Source organism: Scomber japonicus, chromosome 7, assembly GCF_027409825.1.
Source record: "Scomber japonicus isolate fScoJap1 chromosome 7, fScoJap1.pri, whole genome shotgun sequence".
NCBI lineage: Eukaryota > Metazoa > Chordata > Actinopteri > Scombriformes > Scombridae > Scomber > Scomber japonicus.
In genome coordinates this window covers 5,755,710-5,782,925 of record NC_070584.1, presented here as the reverse complement: position 1 = coordinate 5,782,925, position 27,216 = coordinate 5,755,710, and the positions used below count along the sequence as shown (strand labels likewise).

Here is a 27,216-nt window from a genome sequence, read left to right as displayed (position 1 = left end):
TTTCATTTTGCAGGGCTTCATTTTCTTTCTAAACAGCCTATTTTTATTTTAGATATGTTATATGGTGAAGGGTTGAAGCAGTAAAAGTCACAATGGGGAGGACAAATATTTGTCCCCACTGGGGATAAAAATAATACAGCAAAGACATAGATATATAGACCAAAGGGGGGTAAAACCCCACCAACCCCCTCAGGCAATACGCACCCTTGCTTGCACAGGATATTTTGATGGACTCAGAGAGGGACAGACTGGGACTAAAAAACGGCCCTGGACTTTCTCTAATAGACCCACCACACAGCTGCTTACAAATAGTCACTAACAGGGTTGTCCTGATATCTCCTCACAATATTATACCACATACTATACCAATATTATACCAAATATTATACCACATATTATACCACATATTATACCAATATTATACCACATATTATACCAATATTATACCACATATTATACCACATATTATATCAATAGTACACCAAATATTATATCAATATTATACCACATACTATACCAATATTATATCACATATTATATCAACATTATACCACACATTATATCAATAGTATACCAAATATTATACCAATATTATACCAAATATTATACCACATATTATGTCAATAGTACACCACATATTATATCAATATTATACCACATACTACAACAATATTATACCAAATATTATATCAATATTATACCACATACTATAACAATATTATACCACATATTATACCAAATAATATACCAATATTATACCACATATTATATCAATACTATACCAAATATTATGTCAATATTATACCAAATATGATACTAATATTATACCAAATAATATGCCACATACTATACCAATATTATTATCAAGCCAGAGACTAGAGGCACCACCATCCTAATACCCAAAATAATCATAATGCTGAAATGTAATAACATGTCCAAAAAGGAGCAGGAAGAAGTTTAAAACTTAGTTACTCCTACTACCCCCTTTCACTCACATTCAGTATCTATATCGACGTGCTTCCCCATTCATGTGCATATGGAGAATAACCTACCAACGAGAAAACCAAGAACATTCCAACAAATTAAATCCCCATAATACAAATGAAATGCCCAAAATAATGAAGCTGTATACAAACAGACCCCATGCTAGTAGCCTACAGTATGTTAGGCTAAGTGTCATAGCCCACCATGCTAATAACCGAGAAACAAACAGTTGGAAGAATTTTGGTTAAATGTGGGGCTTTATTTAGCCTATTTCCCCACTCACTAGCATGTCAACAGCAATACTAATGGATGTTTTAGGTTTTCTACTTTCATGCAACACCCCACGCTTCATTTTTAATACGTTTTTTTCTATATTAGCTTAACAACAAGATTTAACACCTTCATTTTAACAGCACTAAACGTCATGATAAACCCAGATGATAAAACTTGACTATGAGAGAGAGGTCAATAGTAACCTGAATAAATGTAGTCTACTGTTTAGTGTCCCTGTTACTTACCCGTCCCTCTGCTGTCTGTCCCTCATCACGTCCAGCCTGTTGACGCGCATGACGTTCAGCCAATGTCTCTGGTTCAGCTTCTACCTGCTCAACACTTTAGCTAGGTGATTCAGTGCTTTGGTCGACGTTTAGGACTATATTACTAGTGCTGCTGCCACTGCTGCTAGTAGTTACTGCAGCCAAACACCTCTGTAAACGTTTTACATTTTAATGCATCAGTCTGAAGAGACTTGACTTTCTTTTCTTTTAACATATTTCATTCACCTGTCTCCTGACGTTTTCTGCTTGCCATAAATGCGACGAATGATTCACTTTTCTTTGTTGTTAGTTTTCTTTACACTTGGCAAACCAATTATAGTATTAGCGCCCCCTGCTGTTGGCTGTTAGTGTCGCTTTATATGACTTAATTAATGAACAGCCATTCTGGACTTTTCCAGAACATCCTAATTGCAAGTTCTCCCCTGGAGAACTTGCAATTGGATATACACTTAATGAAGCCAGTTTAAAATCTTTCACCATTTTTATTCCATTAAAGAAGTTTAATATTCAATATGTCGGACTACAATTTATTTTATAATTGAGAAATGATTTCAAACAGATTTTAGTCCATTAAAAGAGGTTAAATGTCTCCATTGAAAGCCAAACTAACATTTGTGAGTTTTTTCAGCTGCTTATGGCAGAGAGAAGGGGGTTTCTATACATGGCTATACAAAATGATAAGAAAAGTTACATTCACACCTTCATCATAACAGAATAAAAAACTGACCTGCCATTGCATCAAGAGACTCAGAGTACATCATTTCTAATTAGCCAAAAGGTTTCACAGTAATCATTGTTTTAGTCTCACTTTAAGACAAAGAAATAATATGTTTTATCATCATTTTTAGGTAGTGTCTTCTGTCTAGGGCAGGCCAATATTTAGGAGAACTCGGGGAGATGACATTCAAGCAGAAACAATCCATGAAAGGACAGCATTCTTGGGGAACGGTCGATAGACCATGAGCTTATTAAAAGATACAGTTTTGACAAAAACTGAATAATACTTGTAACTGGCTTGGTGTGGGGCCAGAGGGGACACATGCCATCCTTATACTTTTTCACATGAGGAAAATACAGCTTTAAAACAGTGATGATTCTGTCTCAACCGGCACAGTTTAGAAGTAATAAATGAACCCTTACAGCTAACTATTAAGACATTACATATGACACAATGTTCCTCAGTAAGAGTGGATTAAAACTTATTATTAGTCATGTCTACCTTGCTTGGTTCATTCATTTGCTTCACTGTCATGAATTATACCTCAACTTAATTACAAAAATGTTTTTTCTTATTTCAAATTATGCTGGAGCTTTCATATTTGAGAGATATCTTCATATTGTTATGACATATTTCCCAAGACAGGGTGACATTAAACACTTTTTAAAAACTATTACAGACATAAAGAAGAATATTCTCTCCAGTGGAGAGATGATCAAAGCCCACATAAGGTTTTTACCATCATCATCATTATTACAGGCATTTTAAAACAATGGATAGGGCTGACTCAATACACCTGAGACAAATTACATACTTTATAATTTAAATTAAAATGTTTAAAGCTTTGCAAGTGGTTTGCAAATGTTTACTTGAGTCCACACAGAGAAAATGTGCAAAAATATAAATTTTGACTTGTGTTTGATATTATGGAAAAGCACACCTCCAGACTATAACACTTTTCAACTTTGTATATGAATTGGCCTTTTCTTTTGGGCTTCATCTTTTTCTTACTTGCTGATCCCAGCTGTGGTGTCTTCTGTGTTTTTTTCTCTTAGCCTTGCCAGCCGTTATGGTCTGTGTTGCATTTCAGGCCCTGTCTGTTTCAATTTTCCCTGAGAGCTGAGAAAGACTGCAAAGAGGCCTAAGCTCTGAGTATCTATTATTTTTTTTAATCTCCTATTTTTTTTTTTACATGTAGTTAAACTTAATAAAAATATTCTCCAAGGACCTATTTTGGTAGTTAAAGCTTCAACTCTATAGACTGCCTTTGAATGCATCAAGACTGGAACACACACTCCTGCTGTGTGTCTGTGTGGCTTCAGCTAGTCTAAACTGGATTCAGCCTCCTGAGAAGCAGTGAACCAAAGCTGTTTCACTGAACCTGCAATGGTTCTCATCTGGCTGTCCTCACCCCGCCCCCCATCCACCCCGAAGAGCACAGAGTCTGTATCACCATGCTGCACTCTCTGGTGAATCAGCCCTTTATCACCACAAAACTTTAGGCAATAACCATTTGATATGCGTTCTGTCTGAAGAGTTGATGCAAAAAGCTCAATTTAAATGATGTTTTTATTGGTTTTATTATTTGCTCTCAATTGTGCTTTTGACTCATTTTTAAATAATATTCACTCAGTGATTCATTCATTCCATTGGCAATAACTTGTTAATTCAAATGTCCATTCATTCATCATGCCTGGTCAAATAAATCTAAAAAGCACATAATAAAAATAACTCATGTTATCAAAAAAATAACTTATGTTATACAAAGTACTGTACAGCCCACAACAGGTAGCTAAAATCAGAAATACAAACACCATCAAGGCAAACAGCTCTTGGCACAAATAGATAACACAAGAGGATTAGCCAAAAAAAGCTGCCACATTAGGATGATTCAATCACTAGTGATAAAACACAAGTTTTGAGCATGGACTTAAAAGAGCCTATGGGGGGCAAATCTGATAGGGAAGATAAAGCTGTTCCACAATCAACGGCTGCAACCTCAAATGCCATTGAACTTCTCCCTGAACTTTAGATCTTAGGACAGCCCAAGCCTTAAGTCAGGATCCTGAGGTAGAATAAGGAGCTCGAAGGTCTGTGATATAGGAGGGGGCCAGTCCATTTAGGACTTTAAAAAACAGAAGAACCTTAAAATCAATAGATGATGTTGTGTGAAACCACATGGACTTAATGAAGAGAGCTTTCATACTATCTGTGAGCTTTTTTCAATGAAGATGAATTAGTATTGTTTTTTTAGATATCAATTGTTATCTAACGTTTGTTGTAACTATTTTACTTTGTACCACCTACCTTTTTGGAATGAGTGCTGCCAATTAGTTTATTGATTGATTCCCTCCCATCCTTATTATGTAATGGGAGGCTACTCTGCGTATGGAGGAGGGTATTTAACTTTTTCAATCCATACTATCACTATTTGACTCTGATAAAGACTCAGTGAGCGTGGAAACTTTAGTCATTTGCACCTGAATAAACTGCTTAGGTGAATCAACCCATTGTCATATTCTGAGAGCACCAACCTCTGCCTGTGGAGGGGCTGAAGCGCAAGAGATTCCCTCTACCCAACCTTAAAATCAACTCTGAACTTTACAGGCAGCCAGTGAAGACAGGCCAGAATAGGTGTATTATGGTCCCTCTTCTGGGTACCTCTCAGGAGCCTGGCTGTGGTGTTCTGGACCAGTTACAGGGACAAGTGACTAATCCAACTATATGGGAAGTTGCAGTAGACCAGGTGTGAGGATATAAAGGGAGGGATGACTTTCTAAAATGTGAGAAAAGGAGACAAAGCTTGATTTTGGCAATAGTACGAAGCTGGAAAACAACTGGCTTCCACTACAGGATTAATTTACTTGTCAAAATTGCTCACACCAAGTTTTTGACATGAGGTTTGGCAAGGGTGGACTGGTTGCCAAGACTGTTGGTAATTACTCTGACGGAGTCACGGGGGCCAAATAGGACAACTTTAGTCTTGCCCTCATTCAGTTTAAGGAAGTTCTGTGCCATCCAACACAGTTTGTCCTCAAGGCGGTTCAGGAGTGTGGTACAGGCCGACCAAAGTGGTCTAATCTTTAGTAGGAGGCAGACACAGAAGGCTGGATCAGTTGTCCAAAGGTATTTTTATTATTATAAAATGTGCCACTATGTTTCACATGTAAGAAAAAGTTCCACAAACAAAAAGAACAAAACAAACAGTTAACTCATAAGCATAACTGAAATAAAATTAAAAGTAACATGTACACAGCCACCCTCTAGCAGCGCAATCTCTTCTCTCACCCCCCCCCCCCCCCCCAAGTATGGTGAGTAACAAAGAAAGAGAATACTAAACTTATGACCTCAAACTAAACCAATAAACTCTAACTAACCTTAATACAAGTGTGTGTTTTATTTTAACCAAAAGTCTGCTGAGATGTAACTTATAACCAAATATACTGCAAAACACAAACAAACCTGAGATAGTAAGTATCTGTAAAGTTTGATTACTGACTAACTTATGGTCCAAACAACAAGAAGTATAATTAAATTAATACGTTATGGTACAAATATAGTCCATGGGGACAAATGGTCCCCACTTTGTCACAAGGAGGCTGACTAGTTTGGTTTCATGCATTTATTCATTCAAGTTGTGTATATTTATGAAGCCTATGCTTACTGATCCCCGTTCAACCCTATCTATTGGTAGTTCAAGAAATGTCTTGATTTATCACCTAGTTGTTGTATTTATGTATGCCTTTACCAAGAGATGGAGATCCCTGTACTCAGAATGTATATATTATATATCTTCAAATCTACACTTTAAAAAAACCCTTGTCTAATACTCCTAACCCAAGGACAGATACTCCCCCCTCTTGTGAAAGTCAGCAAGTCATACATCAGCAATGTTTCTCAGCTCGATTCCTCGGTGTGATCCTGAGATACTTGATAACTAGGGGAGGAGATTGGAGAAAGGGCAAAAGAAGGAACAAAAGAGGAGTCTCCATTTCCAAATCCAGAGTATATGAAATGAGTAGAAAATGGTAAAGAGAAAGAGAAGCACCCATGCAGGGAGGAGACAGAAGATGTCATGGGATTGTTTCTGGAGCCTACTGATTGAAACCTGCTAGATTACAGCCTGTAATTAACTCTTTACACATTGAATTAATGGAGTGCTTTCACAATCACACTGTTATTATGTTAGACAACAAGGAGAGGCATGCTGGGTGGTGGCGTTGTTGAGAGCGCCACTTTGAAAGACTTCACAAGCTACATGGCAATACATAAGATAGAAACTAGATTAAAACTGCATATGAGGTATATGGTATTTTTGTTGTTTAAAAAAGGTCAAAAACTGGTCAAGCTGTAATATGCAAAAACAACCGAAATTGCACAGATGAAGGGATGGTGGAACCAGAGTTAACAAGCCCTGAGTAGCTCCTCTTGGGCTCTCCATGCTTCAGCTGGAAAGAGGATGGTGGTCCTTTGACAGTCAATAGAAGAGCACTTATGTTTCTTTTGAGAGAGTCACTGTGTGGGTAGCTGTGATGTAGCTCTACATATGAAAAGCCAAGCAAAATGTAAAAAGTGAATGGAAAACAGCAGCTATGAAACCTGTGTACTGTAACTCACAGATCAACTCTCCTGTTTAAAAGCTGATCATGTCAGTGAGACATTTGAAAATGAAAGCGACATGATGCATAATATTTAGCCATGCCAACACCAACCTGTCTTTGTACTGATATGTCTAAAACACACATGCATTGCAAAATTAACATATTCTGCTTGATTATTCTTTAGGTGGTACACTGAGCCAGGACAGGACATACATGACTGATGTGAGGAAAACATTGAAGCTTACTACTCAAAGGGCATTGGGCATATTTACTATTTAAAGCATACATAGTTGTGCTGCTTAATTTGCAATGAACACCATTACGACACCCAAAATGCCTGTTTTAAATAAAACTATCATAAAAATGCCAGGAACCAAGAACATTCACCAGTTGAGCTTATCAAGACTTCAGCAAAATTGCAAAATGAAACATTTTCAAAAACTCAGACCACAACTCACACATTTGAAGAACTCACACCACAGCAGATGTGTTAATGAACAATTGTTTCCACCTGGCCATCACCACCTTTTCATGCTCAAATTTAAGGATTTGGTAAAACAATGAAGGTGTCACTTCTCCCATTAATTTGAAATATTGTTCATCGTTCTTGAGTTTTTGTAGTGAAATATCATTATCTAGTGCACCCTTACTGGACCTTTCATGTGCTGAAAATGCATTAAATGGACCTCAAAGACATGTATTTGATTGAAGGCATGTCAACTCTTTTTGCTTTATTAACCAAATGTTTGCCTTCATAAGGGTTGTGACTGAGAATGTGTCTGGTGCCCTTACACAGAGTCCATCAATGAGTCATGTGATAATAAGTATCTAACCCATCAGTGGGAAAAAAGGTTAAATATCCATTTTGACAACGAAACAGCAAATTCTCTAGTCTTTCAACCTCATTTGTTAAACTATATTTTTCAAAACATAATGTATTCAAACCCTCCTCCACGTTCAATTTAGCCCGAGGACATTTTTTTAGTCAGTCTGCAGTTCCCCATAACACATTTATCCAAATGTTCTGTTCACAAAAAGTCTGTTCTGTAAGAGCAAAAATAATCTAGTGGACTGCTTTCAAGTCAAGATTGTACAAGATAGTGTCATTAAAGCAACAACAACAAATGAATGTGGAATACATTTACGCTACATCTGAACAATAAAGATTTTTTTACGTAATTTGTAACCATTCTAAATCATTTAAATTGATTTATAAATCAAAATACAAATATTTATTTATATATTTTTTTTCTATTGGGCTTTGCACTGTTTGAACATAATGGTAGATATGGAGTAATGCATTGTAATAAAGGTTAATGGCTTGGAACAACAACAACAAATATAAATGCTAATGCGTAAATCTCAATCAGGTGTTGTTTGATGTAAATTATACACACTAATGTTTAATTAAACTGAGGTGCCACAAACCCACTGTAAAATAATCTCTGTAACATTTTTTAGCTGCACTCATTGGGAAATATTCAATTATTGTTGATGTTTAATAGCCATGAGACACAGTGCAATGAAAGCTGAAAGACTTCCAACGTGGTAAATGGTAAAATTAAATTAAAAATGCTATCATGAGGTGTCTGTTTATATTGTATGTAGATATAATCCTGTAAATGTTGTTTTGTGCAGATAGTAACTGCAAAATATTCATAATCACACTGCAGGGTGCCCTTTTAGTAGAGATGATGTCATTATTTAATTAGATTCCGAAGGACATGTTCCTATATTTGCATATTAATGTGGAAAAACTTTTTGTTTCTTCTTTTACTGGAAAAACTCTATTATGCTCTAAGAAGCAGAGTTCATATTAATACCAGCAATGATTTATGTGAAGATAAGTATGATGACATAGTGGTAGTTTCTACATAACATAATAACAAAGCTTATTAGTATAGCTTTTTATATTTATTGCATTGTAATTGATGAGAGATTAAGCAGCTGAAGTATTATTAATCATTCACTTTGACATACATATTTAGAGTGAAGAGCAGTATAGTAAATGTAACAATTACTTTGGGAGCTTTAAAAAACTTCTGCTTGGATATTGCTTTAAACTCTGTATCTTATTTTTAATGAAAAATAATTGACTATAGTCTGAAATAATTTGACATCTTCTCTGTATTTTATAATTTCACTATTGAAATATGTAATGATATCATATGTAAACAGAATGCCTTGACAAAAGCCAAATAATAAAGCAGGGCTTCCTGATTACTTCATTATATAGTTTATTATTTTGGGATGTAATTAATCATTCATTCACAAATTAATTTTAGAGTGTAGATTGTTTGTTCCAACAAGGTAAGCATTACACAGAGGAGGCAAATCCTGCAAATGTTTACTCTGTGATTATGAATGCACAAGTGTACACAAGTGCATATAAATGCACCTGTATGCCTTTAGATACACACAACCATTGTCAGCCAACTGGATGTGATGTATGTCTAGTATTCTCTCTGAAGTACATGCACACCAAGTGTAATATATGTAGGTTATATAATGGTTTATTTGAAATGGGCTATTTATAATTGGTAGCATGGGTTGATTGTGTGGAAGTAGTTGTTTTTATGCAGGCAGAGGTGTGTGGTACACCTGGGAGGTAAGTACAGAGGGAGGCTTCTGTTTATATACCTGTGATACAATACTAGAGATGTACTAGGACCAGAACCAAGCTATCCACCACATTATTTCTAAATCCTAGTGCTACTCTTGATCTCCAAGAAAAACAACAGTATCATCAGTGCTGACCCTTAATGACCTTCCCAGCCTCGGCAGAGTGCATGTCTCCTGTCTCCTGCAGATAGAGCTCATAATCTACTGCTTGCAGAAAAAGTGCACATCTTTGCTTAGCGCCAAGCCTCCAGCTATTGCCTATACACCTACTGTAGAGTCAGCTGAGGGATAGGGCTGAATCTCCCAAGTGGGAGAGGGTCAGGGTCAGCCTTATCACCTCTCTGGCTGGGCTGTGTGTCGGTGCCACAATGGTTGCACCACTCTGTCAACGTGGCTTTTCTTCAAGTTCCTTCAGCCATCTCCTGCATCAGCATCCTGAGTTGTCCTGAGATCACCAAGGACTAGACCATGCAAGTACCCATACCCTGATGTCCCAGGACCTCATCATTGTCAGAGGAAGAATCATTTGTGCTGCTCTCCAGAGAGTAATCTTTCCTCTGCCTTTTTGGCCCAGATATTCAACGACTGACACAGTGTTGTAAATAAGGAGTCAGACTCCCACTTACATTCTTAGATCTTTTTACAGGAGGAATCCTCCAGCAGGGATCGTGACCGTCCCACCACCAGCCATTGTCCTCTGCTCTAACAGTAGCAGTATCCAGTTGATCAAGAAACTTATCAAAATGTCATGTCTTTTCTCTTCCCATTGCTACTTGTAAGTCTGTGAGTGGCAGGGTGGTGACCCCATTTGTCAGTTTGCCCCTGACAGCAGAAGGTCAAAAACAGTTTCTTACTAAAGGGCACCACTTCATACATTACAGCATTCCTCTAAGAGTACAGTCCCTAACCTCTCACACTGCCTCTCTCTTACAGTCAGGCTATGTCAGTGGAGATGTCAGTCATTGCCTGGAGGCACCTCACCTCTGGTGGGGCATATACTTCTATATCATACTTTAGGTAAAGGGGACAATGAACTCATGTTTTGCTGTTCTTTGTTTCTTCATCTTCTTCACTGGTGGGTAGTGCCACCACCCACTCTCTTTTTCATGCAGGTAAGCACAAACTGCTTTCCACTATTTTCTATAGATGTCTCACTTCCATCTTCCACAGCTCCCCTTCTCTAGCCCTGAGTGACTTGCTGGGCTGTGTGATTGCCTTTTATCAGCCCCTTGCCTCTTTACCTTTGCTTCTTCCATGACTGCTCATTCATATCTTTTGATCAATAGGAAACATTTTCTGGACACACTCTAGTTCTCCACCCAATAATGTTTGTTTTTATTTTTAAGCAGATTCCTCGATACTTAACTTTTCCATCTAGGAATATATCTTGATAAACTTCCCTCAACTTTGTTTTTGATATATGGGGGCATTTTTTGGCAGAAAACAAAGCATGGGAGACACATTGTCTAAGACATATTCTTTGTATGCTTGATTCTTATTTAATCTGATTTCTGATGGAAACCCATGTTCAACAAAGACCCCTGAGTGGCTGCAAATCAAGGAAACTGAATCTGACACTTTGCAGTTAACCCCAGGACTTAGCCTTAACCCAAGGCCAGCAAGGTGTCTTCTTCATTTTTATTCAATAGGATCTTTATCGAAAGAGTCAGATTCAGTTTCTAAAAAGATGGCTTTGGAGTACTTTGAATGAGTACTCTGCTGTTGTAATAACAAGCCTTGCTAAAGTCAGAGAGCTAGCCATATACAATATTGGGACATCCTTTTCTGTGACTCTCCATGGCTAATGGATGATGCATGCCTAGCTGGGAACTTCATGACAGATCCTGTAGAAATAGAAATAGCAGTTTGGAGAACTTGCAGAACTGGAGTTATGCCAGTTCTATTACTATGTGAATAGCCTTCTAACAGCATGCAGCTTGCCAAGTTCAGGGGTCAGTACACTGTTTTGATAATGGACCTTCACAGGATTAACCAATACTAAAGCCCCTTGGAGTTGCATGTACTCATAGATCTGAGCAAATACTATTAATGTCTCCAGTATTCAAAATTCAAAATTCTTTACAAAAGAGGGAGTAAAAGATGAATAAAGATAGAACATAGGGGAGGGGTGAGGACAAGCACTTCACTATACCTGTGTTGAATTAGTCAGAGGCTTTTCCCCACAGCCTATCCTCGGAGGGCTTAAAAGTGAGCATTTATAAAGCATCAGTGAGCTTCTTGATGCTGTGATGTTGAGTCACAGATGAATCCTGTGCCTTTACCCTAGCTTACCTTAGACTTTGTCATTTGTATCCAGCTGGATTTGAGGTGATTTGAGGTGAATTTAATTTGTTTAATAAGTCATGCCAAGTTTTGGTATTCAAAAGGAGATATTGCAGATATATTAGATATACTCACAGACTTGGGTCAAACAGTACTTAAATATAAATTATAGTATTTAAACTAATTCCTTGGGCATCCTCCTGGAGACAATTACATAATTGCAGCCAATTAATTTGAAAAACAGAATGTTTGACTAATTCAATTTTAATAAAAGGTTCATATTTAAGAATGAACTTCAACAAAAGTCAGCTCTGTCCTTTTCTGTCATTCTTTTCAGCTGCTGTTTGCTGAAAGGGTTTTGTTGCTCTACCTTCCTCTTTAAAATATTCTAAAGGTGTTCTATTGGATTCAAGTCAGAGGACATACTTGGCCAGGTCTTCTTTATAAATTCTTTCAGTGTGTTTAGGCTCATTGTCATGTTGGAAAATTCCTCTCCTGCTAACCTTCTTAGACAGAGAGTCATCTTTTCATTCAGTATCTGGCTATACAAACTTGCAGTCATAGTTCCATCTATAAATGTCACCTTTCCTACACCTTCTGCTCTAATGAAGCCACATATCAGCACACTCCCACCTACATGTCTTACAGTCCACACTATGCTTTTACTATGGTAGTCCTAGCCAAACATTATTGACCCCCTTCTGATTCAAACTCATTTATTTTTGTTTTATCTACCAAATATTGTGCTGTCAGTATTCACCAAGCTTATTTTCATGTTCTTTGGCAAAGTTTAATCTTGCAGTTTTGCGAATAATCTTTTCATGTGTAGAGGCTGACTCCATGCCCTTCATACTGTCTGATAATTCCTGTGCCAAGTCCTTCTGTTTTTCAATGCAAGTTGTTTAAATAGCAAATTGTGCGTGCTGTATTTTTTCAAGGACAGCCACTGTACCTCCAATCATTGCTAGTATGATATCCATGTACCTCCTAAGCACTGCTGAAACTGTGCTTTGGCTTCTGTTCACTTGCCTACTGATGATCTTGTCTCACAATCTGGTTTCTTGATTGTTCAGGCAATTATACAAAAAAAAAGTCACCAACTTGACCTTTTTTTCTTTCCAACTACATGTTTTCACATATTTTATTACTTGAGACATTTGTCAACTGTTCAGACTAAGGTTCCTTTCAAAAGGAACCTCACTATTTCATACTGTATAAACTCCTTGGGCAACAAATTAGGAAAAGACAACCATGAACTATGTTTTCTTTGCTGTCAGATTTCTTCATCTACAAGAAATCTGCTAGGGGCCATTATAAATTCAGTCAAATTTCACAGTCAGACTAAGAGGCAGTCAGGGAGATGAAATATACTTTGACAGGCAAATTAACTGCATGTAATGTATTCCCAATATAGTAAAGCAGCATATATAATAACACATTTACATTTTAGATGAATGAGAAAACTGCATACTTAATAGCCAACTTAAGACATATTTTTATTTAGACAGGCAAACTGTCCAAGAAGACATTTGGCTGTTTATTAACGAGATGTATAGCAAGAATAAAAAATAACCAGCTGTAATAATGTATGTCCAATCTATATTTACTTAGTCTATCCACTTATTCATGTGCCTTACGGCTGTAACCAAGTGGGCCTGAGGCTCAACAGGGAGGCTGGTCTCTCGCTTCACTTGATGGATAAAACCCTCTGGTGAATGCTTACTGTGCCAGGAGGATTTTCTGTACTCTGTGGATGTTGATGTTGCCTGGGATGCTGCTTGTGTATTTTTTCACCTCTTTCTTTACTAGTCCTATTGGGCTCCTATGACAATTGGGTGTGTCTCTGGTGCCAATTTCGACATGTGTTACTATCTTTATTACTGTTTTCTATATCCTAAAAATAACAATGTGTAAATGCAAAAATGAGTCTACAAATAAAACATTGTAATTTACTTGAAGCAAACAAAACTACTGTTTAGGGTCTGATTTTGTTTATAACATGCTCTTCCCCACTGCACAACAGTGTACTGGGATAGAGACAGCATGAGTAATTCATATGTATGTATGTTTTTCAGGCAGTGGCAGTGGGATTAGAAATGGTCCTGTAAGCAGAGGGTCACAGGGTCAAACCTCACTGTGTCCAACAGTCATGACGTGAGTATAATAGAGATATTGTTCAGTAAGGCACTCGTTGTTTATATGGAGCAACATAGCTAACACAGAATCCAGTTAAGGTCTCAAAGCTGTGTACATGAACATTTGATTCCCCGTGACGGAGCAGTTATCCATGAATAAGCAAGTTAAAATATTCTAATTCCCCTTCACCCTGCTCATCAGCATGTATAACAAAACTCTCAATGCCAAAACCCTTGCTATTATTTTATTGTCTACACTGATGCAATTTAATTTGATGCCATATGAAAGGGCTATAGAATTTTATTTAAAAGTAAAGTATTATTCATTGATGAAGTCAAAGTTAAGATTGTATTTAAAGTTCCCTTAAGCTCTAGTCTAGTGTGAAGCCGTCTAAGCCAGTGGTTCCCAATCCCCATACTGTGGTGGAATAGCATAGCATAACATTTGCTACCAAAAGAAAAGCTGCATGATTATTTATTATTATAAATTATTATGGGCTATGTTTGTGGTCATTACCTTGACCTTGGTGCACTGCATTATTCACTCCCTGTCATAACTCCAACACACATTTTTAATTAAAGTAGGTCATCGTTATACAAGGTCACCACATTTAAAATAAATCTGTGAGACCTCTACCTGAGAACTGTAGAGAGGTCCATTTATTTTCTTTATCTAATCTAATAAATGACCATGACAAAATATAAAGTTTAAATTATATGTAGGCTACTTGTATAACCTTAATTTCAGCTCAGAAATACATTGAGATAGAGACCTCATTTACAGTGTAGCCAACTACAACAAGTAAAGGTTCAAGGCATCAAGAGACACAAAAAAGAACATATAATAAGAAGCCAAATTAGTAAATTAATGAAACATTGAGATAAAATAAAAACAGTTCAATTTGAAAACAAATGAATCAACTAAAACACAAATCCCTGGAAGCGTTCAGAACTAATTTATGGCCATTGTTTGCAATCTCTAATTAACCAAAGAAGTGTTGGAGTGACATTAAAGCAGAATGTGCAGCAACCGCAATGTAATACAAGATAGTGTCATCAGCATAAAGATGTATATTATGTCCAGTTACTGCAGATGCAACATCATTTAAGTAAAGTGAACAGAACAAGCCCCGAGAATGAGCCTTGTGCAATTTGAACAAATTCAGATTCCAATAGTCCATAAATTAAAGAATGCATTTGAAATTTGTTCAAGAAAAGAGCTGCACAAAGTTTATTTCTATCTAAAGCCAGAAGTATGTCATTTAAAACAAGAGTGGCGGCAATAACAGTGCTGTGTTTTCCTGTCAATCCAGATAGGTAAATGCTTAGAATAGATTGTGTTGAGAGGAATTATTTAAGATGATCATCTACTAAAGATTGGAGTAGATTGTTGCTAGACATGACAATTTAGAGATATACGCCTACCACCATCTTTATGGAATGGAGTTGCAAAAGCTGCCTCCCAGAACTTAGGAGTTGTACCAGATACAACAACCAAATTCTTTAAAACTATAGCTAGCTATGCATTGGCCATGTCACCAGAAGTGAACAGCTGCACCATAAAGTCTCTTTATCAGTCTTAGCTTGAGAACAAATCATTAATTAAAGAGATAGATAGATTGATTGATAGATAGATAGATAGATAGATAGATAGATAGATAGATAAGCACATCTTTACAAACTGAATTCATTTTCCCGACAGTACCACCATGACATGCAATCCCCTCTACAAGCTCTAACACAACGTTAGAACTGAGAGATATGTGACCTATAACTATTTTCAGAAATCCAGAATGTATGATTTTTGTTTTTTACTACAGTTGTAATGTTGCAATATTACATAAAATAATTTTGCTCAAATTACCTTTGTCTGGCCCACATTGAGACAATGACGCAATTGTCTTACTTTATCTTTCTGACTGACTTTGTGTGTGTTTGTGTGTGCATGTGTATGTGTGTGTCAGAGGACATAGCTCCTGCAGCACCAGAAAAAATGGTGCAACCAACAGCAGGACTTATTAGCCCGCTATACTCATTCTAGGCCACCATCCATCCATCACAAACGCCATATTTAATTGTCTGAAAGCCATGTTTAGATCCGGCAAACTGCCGCTTAATTCAAGGCAGCGTGTAGGAACGGAGCTAGGAAATAATCTGGTGATGGATGACTGTGACCCTCCTTTGGGTAGACTCCCGACAAACGGACAGCTGGATGGATCGAGCAAAGTGAGGAAAGGGGAACGAGGAGAGTGAGAGAAAAGAGAAGGAAAACTTGGTATTCAGAGAATGACTCCAACTTTTCATCTGCCCTCAGGCTGGGCAGGAGCTCAAGGGAATAACAAGCGTCTCCTTCAACCCCTTTCTCAGTTCCCGAGATACAGAGAAGTAAAACCCTCTAAAAATAGTGTGACTGTATTTCTTTGTGTGTGTGTGTGTGTGTGTGTGTGTGTGTGTGTGTGTGTGTCTGCCGGCTAGTGCGGGCAGACTACATGCATAATGACTTACATTAACCTTCACACTCCTGAAGGATGGCAGAAGATTTACAGTGCATCCAGCAGGATGCAAACACCATGTTGAGGATTTGTCTGCTTTCTGCATTGACTTGCTGCTGCTGTTCTAATCGGGGAGTCTATTCTTATCGAAGTGTAATGTATTATGTGTGGACTATCTCTTGTCTGAAAGAGATGGCCTGAGGCACCCTACCAAGAAGATTTCTCCTTCTATTCTATTTATAAAAAATAAAAAAAGATCCTCTGGAGGAAGTAAATATACAGCATCTATAATGTGCATTTCTACACATTATAGATGCTGTCTTTTTTTAAGGCAAGATATTGGTTTAAAAATTAATTGAATTTTGTAGGTTTGTTTAAAAGTTGTATTTATTGCTATGCATATTTATGAGTTTAAGTGTGCCATCCTTCTTTCAGTTTGGAGATATTTACTGACCATCAAAAACTAGCTGCACTGCCTCCCGTCCTCACAGTGAGTCTACAGGGATCAGACATGCTCATACTCTGTAAATAAAAACAGGTGAATGTTCCTGAATGGCTACTAAACATAAGACAACTTTAGAGTAACTTGAGAGGTGTTCCTCCTCCTTAGATTGATGTATCCGTTTTTCTCTAACCTCAGGCCTCTAACTCCAAACAATGCAAAAAAGTTCAAAGTAATATAAACCCTTCTTATATCATCCAACACCTGACAAGAAATGTTTTTGGCCTGAAGTCTCTCCATGCAGCAGGCTATTTAATATTTAACTTTTTTTCTCTTTCATGTTATGTAAAAAATGCAACATAACTTAGCAAGGCAAATTGTCTCACCGAGTTTTAATGGATGTCCATTTCTGACTGGTACCTGAAAACTTGCTCTGGCATCTAATCCATTCACCCATGTGTTATATCTGTATTCACTAGTTCAATATCCACCTCTCCCTGACTGTCCAGACTAAAATAATGTATGTATGGTGGAAGGTCTCATTATGTATATGTCTCTAATCTATGTAGGTTTTAACAAGTTTAAAGCTGCTTTATAGCTTTCTATAAATTATTTGGGTACTTCTGTTCTTCTGATATTTGCTAAAAGCATCATGTTACTCAGGTTCACCTATGCCAAAGTTATTCAAAAAGTTGAATGTTGAAGCTTACAGCAGATTTCACTTTTGTGTATGAGATAAAGAAGCATAAGAAGTGTTCATGCATTGGCTCCTATGTGCTAAGATTTAAATTGCTATTAAAATAAGTCATGATGACCTTAAATTATGGACAAAATATTCTATAAAAGTACATCATTAGTATTGTCAGCATGTGTTAAACAAGCTGCAGACAAAGATGACTTTTTCTTTGTATCACCAATCATTTTGAGATTGTACCAGGGGAAAAAAAACAAAAAACAAATATAAATGTCATCTTTGTCCTCGCCTGACTTGCTAAAAATAACAGCGCTGACATACGTTTAGATCTTTAACCGTGGTCGGCCACGCTGTAACATTTAAAGCCACAACCTCTGGCTCTGACCTTTACTGTTGACCCTCCCACGGGCTGGGGGATTGGACACTTGGACAGTCTGACAATAAGGTAGGTGATGAGGGGGGAGAAGAGCAGGGAAATAGAGCCAGCAGCCAGGAGGGTGAGGCAACCTTTGGTTTAGGAAATGTCAATACAAGAGCGTTGGCACTATACCTGCAGACTTCCCACAGCAGAGTAGGCAGCGTAGGAGAACTGCTGCTTGGGCAGGTCGTTGGGCCCTCGCTGGTCACATGGGGTCCCGTTGGGCAGGAAACACTGGCGGCTAGACTTGTCAGTGATGGTGTTGGGCGTGGAGCCAGGTAGGATGAGCAGCGCTGTGTGATTAGACAGTTGGACATCCGTCAAACCGAGTCCCACCCACTGTCTGTAGAGGTACCTGGCCCTGGCTTCCTCACTGTCATCTGATAGGCTGGAGAAAGACCTGGAAGCAGGAGACAAACAGAGGTGAATATTGCATTAGGTAATAAATACATACAAACACAATATATGTAGATTATTGACTTTGAGGCTCAGAATATGATGGACTTCTACACTTTATTGACTTGTGACTGTGGCCAAATACTAACTACTGAGATTGCAGTTTTTTTTTTTTTTTTTTTTTTTTTTAATCCTCACAGGAATCTCTTTGCTTTTTTGGCAGGAATTATGGCATGTGTGTGCTTCTATCTCTATGTGTAACTGTGTGCTGGTGCTTTCATATCCTGAAATAAACTATTAAACCTCCTCAGTGTATCCACACAACTGCCATGTATCATCCAACCTATCATCAGTCCAACTTAGAAATGCTCTTATTATGGTAGTATAACTTGATTGACCTTTTCATCTGAGGTGGTTTCTTCTAGTCAACTTTCATGCAAAAATGGAGGCTTAAAATTTGACTGTGTAGTAAAATATGTCATGAGGATGAGAGTGACCAAAGCGGATTATAATACTTGTACATAATGTGGTTCAACAAGGGACTTATAGTGGAGATAACAGGGAATATTACTGTCTTAGTAGCAGAGCAGGTGGACTCAAATGAAGACACTGAAAGCAAAGGTCTTGGCTCAAGACATGGCTGAACTGAACAGATGACTTGACAAAGATTGAACTGAAAACTGGACTTAAGACAGGTGGCACAACATGAGGGCATGCTGGGAGCTGATAGGCTGGGGAAGACATTAGGAGCAGGGCTAATGAGGAAGATGCAGGACAGGTGTGAGGAAGTGTACATGAACATGGAAGAGTTGAAGAAGACACAAGGGGAACACAGAGCTAACCAAACCCAGTAGAGATCTAACTATCCACAAAACAAAACTCAAGTACACAACACCACAAGTAACTAAGAATTCAAGAAAGTGAAAACCAAATGACCCAAAATACAACATAAGTGTAACACAGTAAAACCAACCAAGAGTCCATAATAATAACAACTAAACATCAAAAAACACTAGAACAAGTAATTGTATACTACTATGTTTAAATACAATTTCCATGTCCCCCGGTAGTTTTTGACTATTCCTAAAATAATATGGTATAGCACCCCCTATTGTAAAAACACAGGCATTAATACCTATAACTGCCAATGGGTACATTTTTCCTGTAATGAAATGCATTTTATGTTGAAATATTGAAAGTTTCCAGGCAGTGGGTTGGAGTGTGTGATCTGACAGCTATATTAAGTCATAATTAAATGATCAAAAGAAAGCAGAGAAGAATGACCTGCAAAAAAAACCTTTGCCAAGAGCCTGAAGCGCAGGAAAGCAGTGTGTGAAAAAAGGACAGTCGAGCTGAGATACGTATAATCACGTGTTCAAATGAAGATGATTCAGCTGACTCACGATTGTCCACTATGTGTAAAAATCATTTTTAGATCATTGATTAGTCCTTCATGCTTGTTTTGCCATGTTACCGTTTATTTACTGGTAATTATTTAGACTCATTTGGTCATTTAAATAACATGGGTTATCTCATTATATGATGTCATTTTATAATTATAATTTATAACCACCCAAATAAGCAATTATTTCCTTCTAATATCTATTTCCAGTGTTATTTTAGACTGAATTATATTGACTACCATGCAAAGTGATTTGTGTTGGTACAGATAATTAGATGACATAGCGCTGTCATCAGGTCAGCACTGTTAAAACCTTCATAGTCATCCATTTTAATATGTCTCTGAATGCTTATGTGGCTATAAGGTAATAAGCTTGAAAACAAAGGATCAGGTGACTGCATTTTCCACGATGGTGTATATTTAAAATTAATATTACCATATAATTGATTTTAAATGACAGAAAGACACCAGTAAATGTTGTGTTTAATTGTGTGCAAATCCAAGACAGTGTGGAAATAAATCCTGCGTATATGTGACTAAATTGGAAACAATTGAAGACGCAACATGTTCAATAACATGTAACTGAAACATCACCATCTTTCATGAACTTTGTGTTTCATACATTTGCCTCCCCAACCTCTCCCTTTGACTTGAAAAAAATGCCAACAGTCTCTTGGAACTGAAGTTTGATAATTGCCAGAAGGTTTCTTGGAAAATGGAGTATATTGCCTGGAAGTAGTCACTTAAAAAAAATCACAAGAAATCCATTCTCTACTTGACTCCCTGTCATGCAAGTAATGATGTCAGAAATGTCAAATCATTTTCCTTTTTTGATTGCTGTTATAAAAGTACTTTCTCTTTAGAGTTTAAACCAAAAAGTCTGAATTATAAAGTGATAGTGCACCAAATGTATAAAAGAAGTGAGAATGAGTGAGAATGTAAGTTGTTGTTTTTTTGTCTTTGTGTGTAATCCTGTAACAAATGAGTAACTATACATATATTTATATATATATATATATATATATATATATATATATCAAAAAACTAACTATCTTTCTAAATAAAGGGAGGCTACATGAGCTTTTAGACTGTCTGCTTTTTGAATAGGAGACCATGCAGTGGGTTTTCACACTATATTCTATTCTTCTATAAACTTGAAGATAATAATAGATGCTTCTGCTAATTGGTCTTTATGACAGTTAAAATAACTTGACATTTGTTTTGCTTGAGCTTGGTCTCTCTCTCTCTCTCTCTCTCTCTCTCTTCTCTCTCTCTCTCTCTCTCTCTCTCTCTCTCTCTCTCTCTCTCTCTCTCTCTCTCTCTCTCTCTCTCTCTCTCTCTCTCTCTCTCTCTCTCTCTCTCTCTCACACACACACACACACACACACACACACACTATACTCCTCCCTGGAGCTGTCTGTGTCTGTCATTCCCGTTTTCCTAATTGCGGGAAATAAATGTCAATAAAATTTGATCCGGGTGTTATTTGAGTCTCCTCTGCCAGTTTGTTTGGTTCCTGATGTTTACTCTCTTTATTGTTCTGCCTCAGAGCGGAGTGGACTCAAAAGTTCAGCAATAAAGACGTTTCTAGAAAGGACTGGGTGGTATTTCAGCTCAATGGAGGAGAACTAAATATGCCATCCAGCACTGAACAATACCTTATTCTGAAAAGATATGATATCTCAATAAAGGATATCCTCTCACATACACAACAACAAGAAAAAATCTGTTAAAAATTAATAACAGCCGTTCTCTTTAAAATGTCACCCATTGTAACTAATGGGGCCATAAAAAGCAAACAAGAGCAGTGTAGGTGTTTTTCTGCTCAGATATGAGTTCATCTTTCAAACGTTTAAAGATGGATGTGTTCATGAAAGGTCTTATTCTCCATTTCCACTGACGCACTCCCTGGGGCTGGATTCTTGCTTTTTTCATGATTTTATTTCAAAGAAATACTTCAACATGTTCTGGTAAGACTGACATCAATCGTATGTCCTGTGCTTCATGCATAGAGTTTAAACCAGGACGGTTATTCTAGATCAGCAGAAAGTAGACAAGAAGGGAGATCATAACTAGACTAGTGCAAATGAGAGCAAATAAATAGCACCTACATCATAAAACATCTGAAAAGGTAAAAATTCACTGCAAACTGTGATGCCAAGCAAATAGCACCATGGTGCACCTTGGCCATTTGCATGCAGGCATATGAGTTAATATTCATATATTATTGTTAGATTCATACATTAATGTAACCTGCCTGAGTCACATTAATACATGTATTTGCACATTGGACATTTCAGTAGATTAAGTTATAAATGCAAAATACTAGAGAAGTAAGAAAAGCTAAATACATGAAAGCTGGTTTATTATTGTGGAGAGCTGTGTGTGTGTGTGTGTGTGTGTGTGTGTGTGTGTGTGTGTGTGTGTTCTGTTAATTAAAGTCATGCAATTTGAGGCTTCCATGCGTTCTGCAGTTTTCATTATGAACAAATCTGTGTGCTAAAATGTGGAGAAAAGCCTGAAAAACTGGAAACAACTCAGCTCACTCCATCAGACGCAAAACAAGGGTAAATTACATTCAGCTGCAGAACAGTTTGTGCCAGCACATGATTAGCGCAAAATTTTTGGTGGACAGGACCTTAAAACAGGGCAGACTGGAGGTGCAAATGCCATGAAATTCATCAAGCCACTGTATATGCAGGCGCAATCCATTCTTTGTGGATTTGGCCGTAACCTGGGATTTACACCGGGTCTGTTAGATGCGCCATGGTTTAGCTCCGTCCTCTGCTTTATAGGATTGCACCACCTTGATCGTCTGAGCTTTGATTAAAGTGTCTTCGTGCATATGGATGTTCCTCCTGAAATGAATAACTGTATCTTTGGTTTTTGCTATATAAATTTGGCGGTGGGACTGTTCACACCATTGCAAAAACTCGTCTACCGCTGGACCATGGCTGGATTCATTTTTCTGCAATAAACTGACAATTACAGACCCATACGCATACTTAATAATGAATCTATTTTCATGTCTGGTAGATGAGCACTTTCTCTCTTACTTTTATCCTCTGTGTTCTGTTTGTTAAAAAGTGTAAAATCCAACCCACCAGCTCAAAGTCTTCTTGTAGCCTTTTGGTTAAAATGTGAGGTTGGATTGTATTAAAAGCAGAGGAAACATACACAAATAAAAGTATGGCATGGGTCCTTTTAAAATCCAAATGTTTGAAATTGAGTTGATATGTTTTAAAATATGTCTGGAGGTGATCTTTAATGTTTATATGTTTGCTTCTCCCTGTGTTTTGTCCTTTTGGGACACTGTACAGATAAGTATCTCATGCCAGCAAAAGTCTATCATTCAACATAATTAAGCCCAACTTTGTATGTACAGTAAATATAAAAGTTTAGACACATTTTCTAACTTCCCCATTCACTTGATTAGGAAAGTGCACAAACATCTGGATATGTAGCATGATGTGATGTTCGTAAGTCATAAACATCTTTGCTATCTCTACCATCCATCCTGTATGATATGAACCCAGCATAACTGTCAGTCATTGCAGCTTTGGAGCCATTTTGCCAACACTGGTGATGTGGTTCTTTTCACCAGGAGAGACATATATCGTTTCTGTCAGCAATTCCCAACATCTCCTAATCCATATTACAATCAGAAGGCTGACTTAAATGTTTGCCCATAATTATTGAAATAAACATTATGAATTCAGCTCAGCATATTTCCCAAAACCCTTGAAGTAATCATTTAATGTGTGCTTTTTAAAGAAGTGCTAGCTCTATATAGATTGGTATATATAGGTATTACATATATGCGTGTGTGCATGTACACATTTTTTGTGTTTATGTGTCTAGTGTGTGCTTGTGTGTGTGTGTGTGTGTGTGTGTGTGTGTGAGTGAGTGTGTGAGTGAGTGAGTGTGTGTTTGTGAGTGTGTGATAGAGAGAGATATCTATATCAGTCTCAGCAGCAGATGGCCCAAACACACAATTCTGCCATTCTCTAGTCAGCAGGCCACGTCTCATAGCTCGCCAGGAGGAGCAGCAGGAGGCAGTGTGTGTGTTTGCTTGTGCGTGTGTGTGTGTGTGTTTGTGTGAGAGTGCATGTGCTTTCTTATGTGTGTGCTCACAGAAACCTTCATCTATAAGCCAGGCTGTTGGAAGGACTCCCTGCAGTTTGGGACACATGCCCATTTGCGATGACGCTTCATGTCTCAAGTGACTTTCAGTGTGTCTCCGTTTGTGTATGTGTGTGTGTGTGTGTGTGTGTGTGTGTGTTTGTGTGTGTGTGTGTTTGTGTGTGTGTGTGTATGTGTGTCTGTCACAGATGTGTGTTTATGTACATGTCTTATTTGACCCTGATGTCATGCAGTTGTATGAGATTTCCTACCCCCCCCCCCTTGTCCTCAGACTACATTTGTCTGTCACTGCAGCAGTGCCTGAGGAAATATTCAGATCCTTTAGTTAAGTAAAAGGAGGAGCTGAACAAGAACAAGTCCTGCATTCAAATCTGTACAAGTACTATCAGAAAAATCTTCTTAAATATCAAAAGCACAAGTTAGAAATACATTAGAGTAACATTAAAAAAAGTAATACCTTAAAAAGCTCGACTTTTCTCTGTTTTTATGTGTAATATGAAAGGAGTCATAGTGACACACAGATCATTAATCAGGTAGACTCTGTAGATCCTCCTTCAATTTGACAGTTTTGGTTCAGTCTCATGGCTCACATATATGTTGAGATTTATCTGTTTTAAACTATCACTGAGCAGATGCCCATCTTCTCATGCTATGCTGTTACTATAGTTACTATCACTAGCTAGCTACTTAGCACCTGCAATGTTCCCACAATACTGATATCAAATATGGTATTGGTATTGGCACTGGTTAAGCAAAACACAGTTCGAGCACCAAGAAGGCACTGCATCGACTCCGAGTAGGCCTGCAAACCCCAAGTCTGTAAGGTAAGGACACATTTAAATGGATGTATTTTTCAATGAGTATATTAGTTAAAGCAAACATTAAGATGATTTCAATATATTATTGTGGTCTTTGGTTATAATTTCAGCCTCAATCACTTTTTAAACATAACTTGTACATGATCGAGGTTAATCCATGGTTTGGGCAGGTGGTTCATGGAAATGAACATTCTGATTAATAGCAGGTGGGTCACAGGTGGTGAAATAATGCATTATTAATAAGGAAAATATGAACAACATGTGAGGACTTTAAACCTGTGGAACCTGTTGCCAATCAGCGGCTGATTCAGGGTGCTATTTGGGGGGGTTGCTAGTTCCAGAACATGCAGGTGGTAGCTGAGAGTAAAAATGAATCATCCTCCACATGAGCTCCTCTTGCTGTGAGCGTCACTCCTCCAGCATGAGGAGGATCAAGTCAGGCTGGAGGTCCTGCCTGTCTAACCAGATGTTCTACCACCTCACACAAATCTCCCTCTAATGACCCTCCAGCACAGAACAATGAGTCAGAGAAAGCAGTGACCAAACGGAGTAATGGCTTCAGGGCATGAAGACCTGAGAAGACTGACTAAACTGAGAGTTCCTGTTTTTTATTTTGTAACTTTGTTTTTTAACATTTTAAGGATAACTTTTCAGTTTGGTTTTTTGGTTGTTGTTTTTTCTAATGGAGAAAAATAAATATAATACTTTATTTCCTCATAATGTAAATGCTATTTGTATTAGGCTATGCAACTAACAGATAATATAACATTTGATTTTGGGACAGAAGACATTTGGGATTAGGTTGTGGGATCTGGAGCACTGGAGGGAACATTTGTGATTCAGATAATAAATCCATATTGATTAGAGCAATCGCAAATTTCAACAGTGAGAGCAACAGCACAGTTTGTAGTATACTTTGTCATGTCATGTCATACTGGACAACAATGAAGATGAAACACACTTGAATTATAACATCTATTTCCAAAAACAGAGCAGCACTGTTGCTATTGGCCAACTGACCACATCCTATCAATCAATGCTGAATAACAGTGGACTTTGACCTGTGAACGCACCACAGCTGACTGGAGATTGTACTGAAATGGGAGGTCAACGCATGGATTTGTCTGTCATGATTGATTCAATTGAAGTGAATGGGAAATGGAGCGAATAGGACAGATGCATAATGTGACGATAACTTATAGATGTACTCTTGATGACATCACACTGATTTTGAGTAGATTTTATTAGTAATGAAACACTTTTACATTAATGTATTACTGCTTTTATTCAAGTATGGAATTTGAGGACTATATCTGATATTTGTCTTATTTGCTGTTCCATTACCTTTCCCACCAATGTCGAATCCTGACACCCAAATGTATCAGGACACACAGCAGAATGTGTGATGTCTCAGTTCTCCTGAAGGACACTGGTCACTCAACACGGTGAGCCATTTTTGTGATTTAGTTTATTAAAAGTTTAATGGGTCCACGTTTCAGACGCCACTAAACCTGTCATTTTAGAAGGTTACTATCCCATCAATATCACGTGGAGCTGTATCCTATTTAAAGGCAGATGGCTCTCCTTTTTGACATTTCCTCCCAGCTAAAAGGATCAAGTCTGGATATCATGATCATCATCTTTATTTATGTTTGGGAAAATTATTCCAAACCATCAGTTGAGAAACTCTTAAATCAAGAAATTTGGTGTTATTTCCATGCTGGGTAACCTTTTCCATGCCTGCTGAGATGTTCTGATTGTTTTGAAGTGTTAATAAACAGACTACATTTGAAGCCCAGTGATTGTCTTTATCTGATGACTGGATTCTCTCTTCTGAAGCCTTCCTACCCCACAGAGAACGATGAAATGTGCTTATCCAAACTTCAGCAGCTGAAACTGCTTTTATAAAAGTTTTTTTTTTTGGTTATGTTTCATATCTTGTCTCTTTGGCATCGAAGTTTTAATTAATTCTTTATTCTCAATATCACAAGCAAAAAAGGGTGAGTAAAAAAATGTCTCTTCATCATGATTTGAAACAATAGTTCAAAGGCTGGTCTCAAACTCCCAAGCTCCATTTCTATGTGAGTCAAAAGCTTTTGTGTTTTAAAAAGTTGGAAAATGGTAACGTTACTTCAAAGCCAAGTCTTTAGCATCACTGAAAGACAAACAGACTAATTAAGTCTGGCAAATAACACATTTACAGCCTGAGAGTCCAGTAGAAAAAAGCCACTTATACATTTATGTTTTACTGCATGTTTTATGCTTGGTATGATGATAATGTGTAAGAGCTATTAGCATGAGAACAGGCAGATAAATCACATATTCCACTCATGCAGGATGTGGATATAATTGCCTTAGTGGGCGCTCTGTGCGCTTTCTTGGGCCAAGCAGACTTGGAATCTGAGTCACTGTTGCCTCTGCTGGCAGCTGCGGAGGATAATATATTCCTGTAGCACACAATCATTTTAATAGCTCATCCATTTGTTCAGGAGACAATTGATTTTCTCTGTT

The 27,216-nt window shown here is 37.6% G+C and overlaps 1 protein-coding gene across 1 annotated transcript in view; it reads right to left on the bottom strand.

Moving 5' to 3' along the window:
- Positions 1-27,216, bottom strand: part of LOC128361769 (inactive N-acetylated-alpha-linked acidic dipeptidase-like protein 2) — a 323,766-nt gene that overhangs the window by 229,200 nt on the left and 67,350 nt on the right. Inside the window, exon 5 of the mRNA XM_053322323.1 lies at positions 18,079-18,346. Within this exon, the coding sequence (XP_053178298.1) occupies positions 18,079-18,346 (268 nt within the window). The remainder of the gene's footprint in view (positions 1-18,078; positions 18,347-27,216) is intronic.